The following is a 17,876-nucleotide window of genomic DNA, read 5'->3' as shown; positions in this document are numbered from 1 at the left end:
TCTACCAAGCGTGAAACTACCACAAATCAGCATCGATAAATAAATGAAACCAATAACGAACGGAAATTACAATAAATATCCAAGTCACACTCAAAACGAGCAGAAATTAACATGAGTAGGGCTCAAAACCCCTATGCCTTCCCAAGGCTAGAGCACAATTTGCATTTTACTGAAAAAATATAAATGTTTTTACTTTTATAACTTTAACAAATCAAATGATATTAACATTTTGATTACTAAATATCAGTATATATATATATATATATATATATATATATATATATATATATATATATATATATATATATATATATATATATATATATATATATATATATATATATATATATATATATATATATATATATGTATATACATATTAAACTGACAATGCACATTCATTTGTATTTTTTTCAGTAAAGTGCAAATTATGTTCTGGCCTTAGGAAGGCGTAGGGGCTTTGAGCCCTGCTCACGTCAATTTCTGCTCGTTTTGAACTTGACTCGGTTATTTATTGTAATTTCTGTTCGTTTTGGGTTTCATTTATTTATCGATGCTGATTTGTGGTAGTTTCACGATTGGTAGATCATTTGATTTTTGGTCATTATTGGTTAAATAGAGCTATTAACTTTTCTTTGAAAAACTTATTTTGTAGAAAAAGTTTTTTTTTTATTAATTTCTGTTCGTTTTATATTGACATAGTCTTTTCAAGGGGAAAAAAATAATAGTTTAAATCTTTTCGTTTTTTAAAGACTTTATAGTGTGGCCTGCTATTTGTATGCTGGAGAAAAATTTTCAGTAATTTTTAACAACATTCACCCTTTTAAAAATCTGGACACAAATAGTAGTGTTTAATTTAGTTTCATACCTCCTCTAGTTGACCTGAAATTTAAAACTTGATACCATTTGCAAAAAAAATCTGTTTACTTTCTTTGATAGATTGGATACACTTACGCTATTTTGATTTGTTTAAATTTTAAGAGCAGAAGTGGCCCCGAAAGTTTGAACATAATACCCTCAGTCGTTCCTGGGATACCGCTGAGATGCTTTATTAACACAGTGCATTTTTATTTAATCTTAAGGAAACATTTAGTTTTTAAACATAATGAGGAAATGGGTGGGTGGGCGTGTGAGGGGAACTAGTTGCCCTGCAATAACTTTCAACTATTAAAAAGGACATTAGACCTTTCTATTTTCAATCGAATGAGCCCTTTTCGAAGTTCCTACGACAACTCCTTCAAACTCCTTCGACGACCCCTTCGAAGTGCCCTGGTCTAAAAAAAAAAAAAAAAAAAAAAAAAAAAATTATACATTGTACACACATCAATCTTTACTATAAGAATGTCAAGCCTTCCAATCACTTTCGACAATTAAAAAGGGTGCTAGCCCTTTCAATTCCCATTCGAATGCGCCCTTTTTGAGTTTCTTCGACAACCCTTTCTATGAACACCTTATATGGTCCCAGGGCATAAATTACAACCCTTGCCCTGAGGGATGTGAGGGGGGTTGTCATCCTCAAAGACCTTGTTTCCAGAACTTCTAACCACGTTAAACAAAATGGCTATCTCAAGATTTTGATTGGACGTGTCTGGGGAAATGGTGGGCGTGAGGGGGGCGCTAATTGCTCTCCAATCACTTTCCATCATTAAAAAGGGCACTAGCCCTTTCAATTTCCAATCGAATGAGCTTTTTTTTAGTTTTTACGACAACGCTTTCTATAAAAACCTTATACGGCCCAGGGCATTACTTACAACCCATGCCCTGAGGGTTTTGAGGCGTTTGTCATCCTCAAAAATAATTTCCAGACCTTTCAACTACGTTGAACAAAATGGCTATCTCAAAATTTTGATTGGGTGTGTTTGGGGAAATAGTGGGCGTGAGAGGGGGATTACTTGCCCTCCAATCACTTTCGACAATTAAGAAGGGTACTGGCCGTTTCAATTTACAATCAAATGATTCCTTTTTGAAGTTTCTACGACAACGCTTTCTATTAAAACTTTATATGTCCGCAGGGCATAAATTACAACCCTTTCCCTGAGGGCTGTGGGGGGAGTGTCATCGTCAAAAACATATTTTCCGGACTTTTTAACTACTTCGAACAAAATGAATTTCTCTAAATTTTGATTTGATGTGTTTGGGGAAATGATGGGTGTGAGAGGGGTGTTAGTTATCCTCCAATCACTTTCGGCTATTAAAAAGGGCACAAGCCCTTCTAATTTTCATTCTAAAAATCCCTTTTTGAAGTTTCTACAAGATCATTATCTATAAAAACCTTATATTCCCCAGGGCATAACTTACAACCCCTGCCCCGAGAGCTCTGAGGGGGGTTATCATCCTCAAAGACCTAATTTCTAAAACTTTTCACTACGTTGAACAAAATGTCTATCTAAAAATTTTTATTGGATGTATTTGGGGAAAAGGTTAGATGCCCTCAAGTTACTTTCGACTATTAAAAAGGGTACTATCCCTATAAATTTCTAATTGAATGACCCCTTTTTCAAGTTCCTCCGACAAAGCTTTCAATAAAAACCTTATATGCCCCTAGGGCATAACTTGGAACCCTTACCCTGAGGGATCTGTAGGGAGTGTCAACCTCAAAGACTTAATTTTCGGAACTTTTAACTACTTTTAACAAAATGGCTATCTCAAAATTTTGATTGGATGTGTTTGGATAAAATGGTAGGGGTGGAAGGGGTGTTAGTTGCCTTCCAATCACTTTCGACTATTAAAAAGGGCACTATCCATTTCAATTTCCAATCAAATGAGCCCTTTCTGAAGTTTCTACGCCAACACTTTGTATAAAAACCTTATATGTCCAAAGGGGATAACTTACAACCCTTGCCCTGAGGGTTGGGGGGGGGGGGTTGTCATCCTCAAAGACCTAATTTTCAGAACTTTCAACTACGTTGAACAAAATGGTAATCTCAAAAATTTGATTGGATGTGTTTGGGGAAAAGATGGGCGTGAGAGGGGCGTTAGTTGCCCTCCAATCACTTTCGACTATTAAAAAGGGCATTAGCCCTTTGAATTTCCAATCGATTGAGCCTGTTTTGAAGTTTCTACGGCAACGCTTTCTATAAAAACCTTATGTGTTCCCAGGGTATAACTTACTACCTTTGCCCTGAGGGCTTTGAGGGAGTTTCCTCCTCAAAACATAATTTCTGTTTGGATTTCAACTACACTGAACAAAATGGCTATCTCAAACTTTTGATTGGATGTGTTTGGGGAAATGGTGGGCGTGGAAGGGGTGTTAGTTGCTTTCCAACCACATTTGACTATTAAAAAGGGCACAAGCCCCTCCAAATTCCAATCGAATGAGCCTCTTTGGAAGTTTCTACGACAGCTCCTTCGATACGAAGTGCTCTGGTCTAAGGTGAAAAAAAAGTAATACATTGTACCAACATCGTTCTTTACTTAGGCCACTTGCCTTTCATTCCTAAAGCCTTATAATAAACAAAACGTGAGCTGTTAGTTATCTCACTTTAATGTTTGAGTGTTCATTCATGATTCTTTTAGAGGAAGGCTGTAGACACCCCTACATGATTTGATGCTTATTAACTTTTAAAGCTCCTCTGAGCCTAATTTAATACAAAAATTCACAGAAACGTAAAATTGAAAACTAAAACTCTACCCTTGAATTCAAAATGAATCAACAAATTAAAGGATTGTGTCTTATTTTTACCAATCATCCTTCCCAACTTTTTGAATCTCAAACAATTTCTATCACTTGATATATAATATACAAATGACTCCCATTTAGACTAAACCAGGAAATTTCCTCCTTCAATTCATTTAATCCTTATACCATCTCAAAAAAAAAAAAAAAAATTATGCTCTTCATTTCCACGAATTGGACAAAAACAAGGTCCTCATATACTGGGAGATACAGATGCCCTTATGCTCCTCCTTGAAGAATATGGGCTGGCTCTTAGTTTTAAGTCATCACCGTTATGCTTATTAATTTGTGTCAAATATTTTTCGAATCCTGTCAAATCACTATTCAGTTGTGACTCAGATTAGAAGGTGGTTTCTGCAGTTTGAAAAGTTCTTTTGAAGAAAAACTAGATATGATTGAAAGATTAAATCAAAATTGAAATATAAGTAAGCAGGAAAAAAAAAGTCAAAAGGATTGACTGAACAAAAAACTCTTAGAGAGGCATCACTGGAACAGTTGTATTTGTAAGATTAGCCGTTGATCTTCCAGAATATAGAATATGATTATTTATACCCGTTTATCCGTCTCACGAATACTTATAGCGCAAAGTTTCATCTGTAATAAAAACTTTTTTTTAACTTCAAACCACGTTCGATTTTTTTTTTTTAGAACTAAATTCTGTTTGTATATTAGTATATTGTATTCTATATGTGTCTATATTGGTATTTATTCATTATTATATTTATTCATATATTTTTATTGTATTTCATTAAGTTAAATTTAATTTAATATTGCATATTATATGCAATCGCCATATTAAACTCTTTCTTGGAGGTAGGCTGTCTCTTTCGTTGTGTTAAAATATAAAATTTTGCGTGCAACACACTGTTTTTTTTCATTTTTTTTATTTTCCAAATTTTTTTAGGGGAGGGGGATTTTGGGCCAGTCTCATAGATTTAATTGCTCTTAATTTCCTTTGCGCATGTTATGTTGGCCTTAAAGACTATGTCAAGTAGTTTGGCCTTGTGTAAGGTGGGCGTTCGGGCCCCTTTCCCTAGAAGTGTGTTCCCGCTGCCTCAAATGAGTCTGATAACTCTCATATCCTACCGGCATCTTTATAAACCCTTGAAAGTACGCCGTACGGCTTGAGCGAGTATCAAAGCAGTTGAAACAAATTCATTGCCAATCACCGGTGTAAATGAACCTGATCCAAATTCCCATACCGCTTTGTTTAAAATATGTCTTTTTTGCCTGGTTGAAGTGAAGTTGACCAGAAGAGGTCAAACTCAATGACCAGTTAATGTGCTCGCTGAAGTGGCTGGACCATCAACGTTGTCTTTGATTGTATTTAGATTAGATACCAGGGCCGTATCCAGGATATTTCGATATAGGAGGAGAGGAGTAAAAGGTATTTTTCTTCGGGGGGAGGGGGTACAAAGAAACATAAAAAAACATCAAAATTTTGCTAATATTCATTTTTCTTACATTTTTACAAATCAGAAAAACATTTCAGGGGGAGGGGGAGGGTCAAGCCCCCTACCCCTCTGGATACGGCCTTTTTAGATAACCCTTTTAAACCCTCTTTACTGGCTTCGTTGGAAAACATATATTAATGTACGGTTTTACAATACTGTGGTCATTAAGACTGGTGGAGAGGTCCTTGGGCATAATTTAGACTAATGTGGGAAACTGTATGCTAATATAAGTTTATTGTTCAATTAATCATTATGACTACTGTGCCTCATTAAATACACATAGGTCACTTAGGTATAGGCTGAAACTTACATACTTTTGATCACTTGAGATTGTCAGAATTAAACTTGGAGGTTACCTGCCATGCATACAAGCTAGTTAGCATGACAGACTAGAGGCTGTTCCAATAATGACGAACCAATAGTTATTAAAGGGTTTTATAGGAAAGCTGTCATGTGTGAATTTTATGACCCAAATTCCTCCTCTCGACAAAAAAAAAATTATTTTCTTAGAATACAAAGTTTATGTAAAATTATGCAACAAAACTATACAACTAAGGGTCTCTTTGCCTCTGGTAACATGGTACCTAAATAATTATTTCAGTTTGGTTGAAAAAGGATTTGAAAAAAGTGCTGGAGTGTGTTTGTATGAATTTCCCCCATAAATTAAATGCAAAGTACCAATTCTTTTCCTGAAACAATTAATATAATTTTTTCTTGCAGTTCTTTCTGTTGGCTATCATCTTTGCTGCTGTTTCAGCCACAATAAAGAGTAAAAAAAAGGGATATGATTACCATAAGCCTGCCATATGGCTTGTCGAACACGCTGGACCTAGCCAAACATTCCATTGGGCTGGTCATGACAAGAAGCACTATAAAATGTCAGAACATTCTTTGAAGAAGATTCCACGCATCCCAAAGATTCCTATACCTTATTGGGCACCATTCGGGGGTCACCCAATACCAAGACACCCAACATATGGTGCTGTACCAGTAGCAGTTATTCCTCCACAGCCCATAGCACCTATACCTGACCAAGTACCTTCCTATGCCCCTGAGCCTCCTCAGCAGACATACGGAGCAGCACCAGTACCCCAGTCATTACCTCTGACTCATTCCCTTCCAAATAATCCAACTTACGGAAGTGCTCCTTCAGGTCAACTATATGAAGCAGCGCAAGCAGCCCAAATTCAAGATGTACCTTTACCATCACAAGGATATGACACCGGATCTTTTAAACCATCTCAACCTTTTGAAATACCTGTTCAGCAGGATTTAGGACCTGTTCAACATCAACAACCATTTGAAGCATCCCAACCGTCATACTCTAATGATCAAGTATACGAATCACCTGTTCCTCAACAGTATGAATCTGCTCCTATTCAACAGCCGTATGAAAATTTACATGGAAATCAGCAATATGGAACAGAACACACAGGTCAAAACATAGAGACTATTCAGACTTATCAGGCTCCAATTGAGCAGTCATATGAAACTCCAATACAACAGTCATATGAAACACCTATACAACAGCAATATCAAAGCATACCAAATGAAGAGCAAGCATACGAGCCCACGTTTCCTCAGCAATATGATGCTACCCCCTCTGCTCAGTCCTATGAAGTCCCCACACTAACAGCTCCATTGGCCGAATATGGCAGTAGTCAGCAATATGAACCTTCAGAGCCAGAACCAAGATTTCCAGACTCTCTGGGCTACGATCCTCAAGCAGATGTCCAACAGGGCGCTTTAAATATACAACAGCAGATACAAAATGTACAGCAATTTCAACAACCCCAAGCTCCTTATAATTTTCAGAGTGCAGTAGAGCAACAGCAAGTAGTTGTACCCCAGGAGCAGCAGCTTCAATATCTTGACGCCCCACAGCAGTTTCTTGATGTAGGTGAGCAGCAATTATACAGTCAAGTGCCTCAGCAAGAGGAATTTGCACAACAACAGCTTTTAGAAACACAGGGTCAGCAGTTTTTTGACGATCAGCAATTAGGTCAACAAGGTTTAGAGTATACACAGGTCCCAGAGCAGCAATTTCAACAAGAGCAGTCATTCCAGCAAGTGCAGCAATTTCAGCAACAGCCACAATATCAGCCACAGCCACAATATCAGCAAGAACAGCAATTATCAAATGTTGTTCAGCAGCAATTACCGCTAGAAGCAGAATATCCAAGCACCCAGTTACAAGAATCTGCTCAAGTATCACAGCAGCAGCCTTTTAATGGTCAACAACAATTCCAGCAAGCTCAGCAGTTTCAACAGGAACCACAATATCAGCAAGAGCAGCAATTCCAACAAGTTCAGCAATTTCAACAAGAGCCGCAATTCCAGCAACAGCAACAATATGTAAATATTCCACAGCAACAATTTTCTCAAGGAGAGCAATATCCCAATGGTCAGCTGGAAGCAGTTGGTGAAGGATCGCAGCAGCAACTTTTTGTTGATCAACAGCAATTCCAACAAGCTCAGCAATTTCAACAAGAGCCACAACTTCAGCAGGACCAGCAGTTTCAACAACCTCAGCAATTCCAACAAGAACCACAATTTCAGCAAGAGCAGCAATATCAACAAGAGCCACAATTCCAACAAGAGCAGCAATTTCAGCAGAAGCCACAATTCCAACAAGAGCAGCAATTTCAGCAAGTTCAACAGTTTCAGCAAGAGCCACAGTTTCAACAAGAGCAGCAATTTTCAAATGTAGTTCAGCAGCAATTCCCTCAAGAGGCACAGCATCCAAGCCCTCAGGTACAAGGATTTGATCAAGCACCACAGCAACAAATTGTCAACGATCAACAACAATTACCGCATGCACAACAACAGTTTACAGAGCAGCAACCTAATTTTATAAATACGATAGATAATGGTGTTTCAGATACGCAGCAAGAAGTCTTACACACCGCAGCCACAGAGTCAAAAGTAGTGCCAAGTAGTGACTTTTCAAAATACTTTATTCCTAGTTCTTTTCCAGAGTTTGGTCAAAGAATAACACCCAAAAGGTCGGCTAAACGAAATTCAGCTGTAATTTAGTGTGTAATGCTCAAACAGATGTATCTATTGTATTTATTTATTATTAATTAGCCAAATATTGGCTTTGTGTCTATCGCTGCCATTAACTTTTTAATTAAAAATATTTGCAAAGAAAAAAAAACTATTTATTGACTGTTTCTTTAAATCTTGAGCGTAAAAAATCAAACCATGCCTTTTGACTTTTTATTGTATTTAACAATTTAAGGAAGAAAACGTTGATGCAGATGGTGCATTTCTCCTATATAAACAAGGTGTCTTCAGAATGAAACAGGGCGAACTATACTGAAGAACAACAAATAAAAGCCAGATTAAAGAAACCTGCAGAAAGTATCTTTGATGTTTTAACTAATTGATCTATTTAATTTTATTTAATCATTAATGAAGATGATTATGTTTAACTAATTGATCAAAAACACGCTGTCGACACTAAGCACGCAATTTCTGCTTATCAACATATCACTTTTAGATTTTTTTGGAGATGGGAGGTTGGGAGCAAAGTTTAAGCTTAGGAGATCTCCCAAGCCATTACCTTGGTGGAAGCATGATCAAACTCTCACATGTTCAAGTTTTTCAGACACTTGATAATGACACTATATATTTCAAAGTGTCAATGCAATACGATGTATGATAGTGCAAATCTGTATATTTTTACAGACACAGCACTTAATTATTCTATTCAATATGATAGTGACAATACGTATATTTGTATGTATACATCACTTAATTTTTGTATACAATACACAATATGTGTATTTTTACGTATACAGCACTCATTTTTTCCATACAGTATGATAATTAAAACATCAGAATTATAAGGCTCTAAATGGTTAATTAATAATACAGAGATTATACATTACATTAAAAAAACGAATCCTCCTCAAATGTGCTGTTAGAAATTTACATAAAACTAAGTTTCAATCTCAACTACGCGTCTAAGGAGATTTGCTTTTTTTGCATAAAGAGTTTACCATAGCTGTTTTCCAGCCAGGCAATCAGATCTTTTAAAATTTTTACTATTCCTGTGCAATCGTCTTTGACCCTTTGTTATTGTCTCTGCTACAACAAGTGGCGTAATTTCGTCAAAATCCTGGGGGGATGAGGGCAAAGTTGGAGCAAATTTTCCCAAAGTGAAAAATGAGTCATATAGTACCATAAAGGAAAAAATATACCAAAGAAAACTGACCCGTTTCTGTAGATGTTCGAAGTATGCAAACTTATCTTAGTTTTGACAAGGTTTTTGAAGAAACTAAATTTCAGATAGGGGGGGGGCAAATTGGGGTCGGGTGGGGGGTAGTCACGTCCATGTCCTATAGCAAATCACGCCCCTGGTTGCAACTATCTCTTAATTCCTATACTTACGTGAAAGCTATTGACATAGTCATGAGAAAAGAACGTGAACACCTAATAATACAAATTTTAGTAATTTTTTTTTGAAGTGCGTTCACCAGCATGTGGTCTCATTGGCTAATCACTAATAAAAACAAGTGAAACTTACTGCTTTTAATACAGACCTTTTATTTCAATGAAAGTGACCCATAAAAACGTTAATTGTCGCAATTTAAGATTTTTGAAATTTAAGTTAAGTTTAGCAGGTTCAATAGTCCAGTTTTCACTCTCTCGCAAAATTTATCAGTTTTGCCTATTGTTACAGCAGAAACGACAAATAAATAAACTACAAATTCATAATTTATAGTTATAAATTGGTCAATTAAATTCGGTCACTAAAATTTAGAATTTAGAAAACTGAACGAAAAAAGAACCGAAGATGATTTTGAACTGCCCTCTTTGAAAAAAGATTGGAGCTGTCCTTCAATATATAGCATGTTCAATAGTCCAGTTTTCACTCTCTCGCAAAATTCATCAGTTTTGCTTATTTTTACAGCAGAAACGACAAATAAATAAACTATAAGTTCATACTTTATAGTTATGAATTGGTCAATAAAATTTAAAATTTCAAAAGCTGTGAGGCCCTAAAAATAATATGTAATAAGAAAAACAAACAGAAGACGATTTTGAACTGCCCTCTTTGAAAAAAGATTGGGGCTGTCCTTCAATATTTTTGGTCATTTAAAAAAGGACACTAGGGCTTTTAAGCTCTGTTCAACAGAGACCTCGGCCGATCTTTTTATTTCGTATTTTATTTTATTATATTTATGCAGCACTTAATTCTTTTTTTGAAAGAAACAATAAAGAAAGCAAAAGACAAATTTAAGCATATTAAGCACTTCTGGTCATCAGAAATTACCCAACCGTGAAAATGCTTATATACCCCTCTCACTTTCTGGGGAAAAAAATTGCTGCAGTTGCACTTTGTTTTGAAGCCACAAAAGTAATTGTCCAAAGAACACTGATCTAAGCAAATTGCGACAATAGCGAAGATTCTAAGTGGGTTTGTGTTTCGAAATACCTCATAGAAAGTCACAACTAGTATCTGTGGAGAGGGTCTGGTTTACAATTTCTCTCTCCTCTCTTAAAAACCTAAAAGTACTAAAAGGGATTTTGAAACGAAAACATTTTAACTGCTGGAGAACTGGGAAGAATTTTGAATTTGGAAGAAACAACTTTCGCCGAGAACCGTAGAAGAATTTAAGCTTTTGATTGATGATTTAAAGGTAGAATTTTCTTATAAACTCCAGGATATATGATGCAGCATTTTTTAAGGTGGTTACTTTGAAAGCAAATCTTCAACAAAAAAAGGACAATAGAATTTAAAGAAAGTGGAAAAAAGCTGAGGAGGCAGAAATAAAAAACAAAAACCCCATATATTTGGTTTTAAGTTTAGTTTTAAAATAGTTTTAAAAGATTTTTTTTCAAATTTTCTCTCCTAGGGCTCACTAGATGCCCATCGACTAACGTAAACATGGTAAGACAACTCTAAAAAATTAAGGAAAAAAGCTAAGTGGGTAACTGGATTTTGAAAAGGAAAATTATCACTGGATTTAAGTGTATTAGCAGCGCTTTAGTTCTATGAATTAAAAATATAAAATTGTTTTATATAAAGTAAAATATAAAAATTGATCTCAAAACTTCAGGTAAGATGCAAAAACAAAGGGAAAGAGTTAAGTAGGTAGATTATGAAAAAAAAACTGTGTCACAGGATTTAGGTGTAACAGCTGCGCTTTAGTATGGATCAAAAATATAAAGTTGTTTTTATATAAAGCAAAATATAAAATCTGATCTCAAAACTTCAGGTAAGATCCAAAATCAAAGGGAAAAAGTTAAGTGGGTAGCTTGATTTTGACGAAAAAAGTTTATCACAGGATTTAGGTGTAACAGCTGCGCTTTGGTTCTATAAATTAAAGATATAACGTTGTTCTTTACCTTCTCTGTAGCTTTACTAAAAACTGATCTTACTTGAAGCTTTGAGAGAACTGAAATTGTATATCTGAGCCCTGCGGGTTTTAGATCTTGGATATAAGACGATAGAATTTATTCACTTTCTAAAAATAAACTGTAAGCAACTCAAGCTAATAGTAATCAATACTTAAAAAAAAGCCTTAAAAGCAGAAGATACATCCAAAGATGGTATTCAGCTGATGGTAAGACAGCAAATCTTATTGATTATGTTATAGTAAATCGAAGACTGGCAGGATCAATACAAGATACTAGGGTATATAGGAGTGCCGTTATTGATGTTAAAAGTAAAGATCACCCTCTAGTAGTGTCAAGGGTTAATTTAAAGCTGAAATATCGGAAGGGTAACTACCTCCCGGGAAGTTGTGATGTTGGTAGACTCCAGGATGAGAATTTGAGAGAAAATTTCCAGGAACAGTTGAATACTAAACTTCAGGGTTTAAAATTTGATAATGCGGAAGATGGTTGGAATAATTTTAGAAAAATAATTTGTGAAGTTATTGAAGGTGTCTAAGGGAAGAAAGCTAGAACTGCAGCTAAGAATATTAGTGAAAAAGCTTTATGTTTAATAGAAAGGAGAAAGGACTTGTACAAGAATTATCTGAGTGATATATGAAAACAAAAGGAATGTAAAAAAGTGGAGAAAGCCTTAAAATATGAATTAAGGAGGTGTGAAGTGGAGGCCATGGATAAAATTGCCGAGGATCTGGAAGATGCAGCTAGACGGCATAATAGTAAAATATTCTACTGGCATATTAACAAATTGAGAGGGAATAGTCAATCTGGACTTGGCCCAGTTAAAGATAGGAATGGGGCCACAATTAGCGATAAGGAAAGAACTAAAGAGAGATGGGCCGAACATTTTGAGAATTTGCTTGACCGAGATAGAGTTGCAGGAAAAGATATAGAAGAAAATGAAAAAATTTGTGATACCTTGGATGTGAAGGAAGATTTGTTTTGTGAGGAGGAATTAGCGACAGTACTAACAGGATTAAAAAATAACAAGGCTCCAGGTGCTGATAGGGTGGTAAATGAGTTTCTCAAATATGGTGGCTCTGAGGTTGGAAATAAGGTACTGACGATTATGAATATGATTTTTGAAAAAGGGGAAGTATCTAATGATTTTAGGAAAACCTTAATTAAGCCAGGGATAAAAGTGCGTGTGGTAATTATCGAGGCAAAAGTCAGGTCTCTGTAGGTTGTAAATTGCTTAGTAATATGACACTTTTTAGACTGAGAGATGCCGTAGACAAAGTTTTAAGAGAAGAACAGTGCGGTTTTAGAAAAGGTAGAGGATATGTCGACCAAATTTTCGCTCTTAGACTAATAATTGAGAAGTTCCTGAGTTGTCAAACACCTTTGGTCCTTAGTTTTATAGATTATGAGCAAGCGTTTGATTCTGTTGATAGAAGAGCTTTAGTAAAGGTTTGATCCTTGTATGGTATACCAGACAAATACATTAAAGTAATTAGTACTATGTACGAGAATAACACTTCTGCGGTTAAGGTAGGAAATGAGGTTAGCAGCTGGTTTTGTATTAAATCATGAGTTAAGCAGCGTTGTGTTTTATCCCCCTTTAAATGGATTATTTTGATGGACTTTGTCTTAAGGAGTACAGGAAAGGCAATGGGAGACCACAGAATCAAATGGGGAAGAAAAAGTCTCCTGGACTTAGATAATACTGATGATTTAAGCATCCTAGATGAAAGTGTGAGCAAAGTGAATGAAGTTTTAGAGGTTTTGCGAGTTCAGGGTGCTAGAATACGTTTGAAAATTAATGTTAAGAAGACTAAGTCACTTAGGCTAGGAAACAGAGAAGATGAAAAGGTGACGCTGGGTAATGAAAAGATTGATCAGGTGGGAAGCTTCACTTACCTTGGTTGTATTATTAGTTAAGATGGTGGGAGCAGTGAAGATGTTAAGAGTAGAATAGCCAAGGCTCAGTATGTTTTTTCACAGTTAAAAAAAGTTTGGAAGATAAGTCTGCAAACCAAGATTGGAATATTAGAAGCTATAGTGATAACAGTGGTCAAATATGGCTCTGAAGCATGGGGGTTCCAAAAAGCGGATGAAGATTTGCTTGATGTTTTCCAGAGAAATTGCTTAAGGATTGTTCTTGGTACCCGGCTGACCGACCGTATTTCAAACAATAGGCTATACGAAAAATGTGGTTCAATATCTCTCTCTAGGGCTATAGTGAAAGAAAGATTGAGGTGGCTAGGGCACGTTGTTCGGATGAAGGATGACAGATTGCCGAAGATTGTTCTTTTCGGCCAACCGTCTAGGGCTAAACGGAAAGCAGGTCGTCCTCGTCTGGGGTGGAAGGACGTCATAAAGATAGATTTAAAGGAAATGGGAACTTCATGGGCGAGTGTAAAAAGGGAGGCTTTGAATAGATTGGGATGGAGGAGGAGCGTGCGTAGTTGTGTTGGCCTCAGGCGGCTTGTTACTGCACTGAGTTGCTAGTAGTAGTAGTAGTAGTGGGATTTAATAAATATATTCATTTTAAAGCTACATTAAGAAACTAGAAGCCTGTAACTTTTTGCCTAGTTTACAGAGAAAGGAAAAAAAAGGAGTGATCTTGATAAAATTACACTGTCAATTTCAAGACCAGAACACCCTATTGCACCACAGGTTTTAAAACCAACCACAAAATATGAAATTCTTCGTTTTTTCTAGGATGACCAGAAATACATGTTCTCTAGTTTTTCTTTTTTCAACAGAGCTGTTAGTATTGAACCAATTCTACTAGAATATCAGTAGTGCGATCATTCAAATGAAAATCGTAAGGTTATAGTGCCCTTTAAGTTTCAAAAGAAAAAATGGCGTTTCCTACCATTTTATGGAACAAAGCAACAATTTTTAATGAAAAAGAACCAAAATGCTAGCAGTTAAAATTTGGAGATTTCCCTCTCATTAGAATTATAGAATCATAAGTGAGCTTCGCAGTTCCCGAGGTAATAATGCCACATGGTGGCGCACTTGTTCGTAAACTTGCACATAAAAAGATTAAAAAATAAACGGTTAATACAGAAAATCATTTTAATGCTTCATTTAACTGAGTTCATTCATTTCAGGCTTCATCGGATATCCTCTGGAAACACTTAGTATCTGCATTTCTCAAATTTTAGAGATAATTTTCGATTCTTCATTCAAACTCACATATAAGGTGTAAAACAGTGATTTACTTTAGTTCTGCTACAAGAAAAACATATAAAGATACTAAACTTCACCGAAAGGTTTCCTCCCAGGTCCGTTTTCTTCCTATGTTATCCGTCCGTTTTTGCTGGACGTATATATTTTATTTTGTAATTTTACTATGTCGTTAGTAGTTTTTGCCTGTGAAAAACTGGTCAATTTTTTTACCCCATGTAGGTACTTCGTCATGTCACAAAAAGCATAGAAAGCTCTTGATGTGTCGTTCGACTCACCGTTCCGATATACGGGGAGGTTCATCCCTATTAAGTCATATTTTCCCTTAAGAGAGTCATTTGATTAGACGAGATCATTCTATAAATGGTCATTGAATAGTCCGAGTCGAAAAAGTACACATTGTTAATATAAAATACGTGGTGAGATTGGGGACACATTTGCCCAGCTACAAACCCTCCAATTATTTAGAAAACGATGTAACGTACTGTACATACGTGCTAAAATTCATCTATTAAGCCTTTATTTTAAAATGGAGCATTTGCATAGGGACGGAGATGATACATCATGTCTAACATGACTTATGGCGGTTTGATGTGGAACTTTCACCTGAACATTTAACATCACTGCCTAAAGCTTCCTGGCCAATAGCGGGTCGAAAGAGATGTTACGCATCTATATTTATGAAGTACAAGGGTGTAGGGGGTAGAGGCAGGAAGAGGCCATGCCAAAGAACCCTATAAAATGTTGACCAACATTTTTGCGCAATCCAGTTTCATTAGAGCAACATTTCCACCTTTGGTACTTGTATGATATACGCCCTACCTAATGTTCTTCTTATCAATCCTAATGAAATATACCAAAGTAAGATACAAACATAATACTTTAGAAACAAATTTGGGCTATATATTTACATATTAGTGGGGGGGGGGGAGTATAGCGGGTCTGCATGTCTAATATCTTAAGTAGAGTTACTCCGCATATTATGTAGTAATAATTGTTTTCTAACTTTACATCGTCCAAATACTTGTAAACTTTAAGTGAAAGTGGACTTTTCTGGGTTAGATGTATAATTGAATTCTAAAAATATGTCAAAAAGTACATTTCCTAGATAAAGCCCATTTCCTTGATGACTATGTTAATTCTGAGTATTTTCTATAATTCCTATAGGTTGACAGACTAAAATAAGTTAGTTCTGTCAAATGTCCTGATGTGTATATGCATGTTGTGCATATACACCAATTTAGATTACTGATCAGGTTAGATCAATCTGCACCAATTTAGATTACTGATCAGGTTAGATCAATCTGCACCAATTTAGATTACTTGAAACAGTTCGAATTCTTTATCTGTCCTCAACACATGTATATTTACTGTATTATATTTATTATATAATTTACTGTATTATATATTTACTGTAAATAAACATTTTATACTATACAAGTCAACCTTATGAAAGTAGAGGCTCTAGACATCCTCCACCGGTCGAACCCAGATTGTAGGCCAATTCTACCATAAGACTCCAAAGAGAAGAAGTCACGCTCTACACTCGCCCATACCCCTAATGTGCAAATATATAGCCTAAATTATATGTTTTCCATCTATTCTATCAATTCTCTTAGTCTTGTATAACGTTAAGCTGAAAGAAACCACCGAAAAAACCGGTTCTATAGTGCATCAATGAATAAACAACTTGAGTGGTAGGGCGTATATCATATAAGTACCCGACCTTTTTTCTAAGATACAACTATGAAGCCCCTAAGCATAAGAGTTAATTTTGAAGACTTGTCTGTAAAATTACTTTAACTGTAAAAAAAACTGTGTTTTAACTAAGCATTTTGTTGGGTTTGGCTCTTGATTAATTAAAAAAACAACTTTCCGAAAAATAAGTTTTTCAAAGAAAAGTAAAGGCCATTTTAAACTTAAGCTCAGCAGATACAAATACCTTTTAATATTCAAAGTCAAACCGACCAGAAATCAAACAGTTCATGGTAACGAACTGTAAGTAAGGAGCGACCCGGCTCAATGGTAACCGAAACTCTAGAAAACGGGTTTTTGATACCAATAGATACATCAAAAGAATCAAATTTTTATGCTGATTTCCAATAAATAAGTATCATCAAGTTTAGTCCTACGTATCAAAAGTTACGCGCCTGAGAAAATTTGGCTGATTTTGGAAAAAAGGGAGGAAGACCCCCTAAAATCTATAAAACCTTAATGAAAATAACACCATCATATTCAGCGTATCAGAGAACCTTACTGCAGAGGTTTCAAGCTCCTATCTACAAAAATGTGGAATTTTGCAATTTTTGCCAGAAGAAAGATCACAGATCCGTGTTTATTTTTTTTTTATTTTTTTTTCCAGGGATGATCGTATCGACCCAGTAGTCCTAGAATATCGTGAGAGGGATCATTAGAACGGAAATTAAAAGTTCTAGTGCCCTTTTTAAGCGGCCAAAAAAATTTGAGGGCAACTAGGCCCCCTCCCACGCTCATTTTTCCCAAAGTCACCTGATAAAAATTGTATGATAGCTATTTTGTTCAGCAGGGTCGTAAATATGATAAATATGTCTTTTAGGATTACTTAACCCCCAGAAGTCCCTGGGGGGAGGGCTGAAAGTTATGAACTTTACCCAATGTTAACATATAGCCTAGTATTGGTTATTGGGAAGTATACGGACGTTTTCAGGGGGAATTTTTTCTGGTAGTGGGGGGCGGGGATCGGAGCTTATGTGGGAAGATCTTTCCATGAAGGAAGTTTTCATGAGGGAAGGGACATTGCTATGAAATGGGCGCCGAATTTCCCACGATTATTTAAAAAAAGATCAGAAATTATGTATAAAAAAAACAAGTTTTTCAACTGAAAGTAAGGATCAACATCAAAACTTAAAACGACAGAAAACATTACGTATATGATTGGGTTCAACCCATAGTCAATACTTCGCTCTTTAAGCCAAAGATTTTTTAGTACTTTCATAAGAGCTATTCATTCTGATAAACAGTCTTTGTGATTAAGGGGTCATTATTAAAGAATTGGAACAAAATTTGAACTTCAGCTTAAAGAGCAAGTTATTAAATAGGGGGTGTACCCTGTAATATACGTATTAAAAATATATGAATATAGAAGTTCGTTACAAAAGTTAATTTGTAAGTTACGTATATTTATTACTAATAAAAACGCTCGTAAATAAAATTAAAAAAGTTTC

At 35.7% G+C, this 17,876-nt stretch overlaps 1 protein-coding gene across 1 annotated transcript; it reads left to right on the top strand.

Annotated features, from left to right (window-relative positions):
* Positions 1 to 5,841: 5,841 nt before the first annotated feature.
* Positions 5,842 to 8,287, top strand: LOC148945036 (uncharacterized; the record flags this gene model as incomplete). Its single annotated transcript, XM_089098930.1, has 1 exon — positions 5,842 to 8,287. A coding segment is annotated over one exon (2,325 nt), but the record flags the coding sequence as incomplete, so codon positions are not given.
* Positions 8,288 to 17,876: the final 9,589 nt, after the last annotated feature.

Source organism: Artemia sp. Qi Xiang Cuo, chromosome 13 (genome assembly GCF_049724085.1).
Source record: "Artemia sp. Qi Xiang Cuo chromosome 13, ASM4972408v1, whole genome shotgun sequence".
In the NCBI taxonomy this organism is placed as follows: domain Eukaryota; kingdom Metazoa; phylum Arthropoda; class Branchiopoda; order Anostraca; family Artemiidae; genus Artemia; species Artemia sp. Qi Xiang Cuo.
Note: the sequence above shows the minus strand (reverse complement) of the source record. Positions and strands in the feature narration are given on the sequence as shown.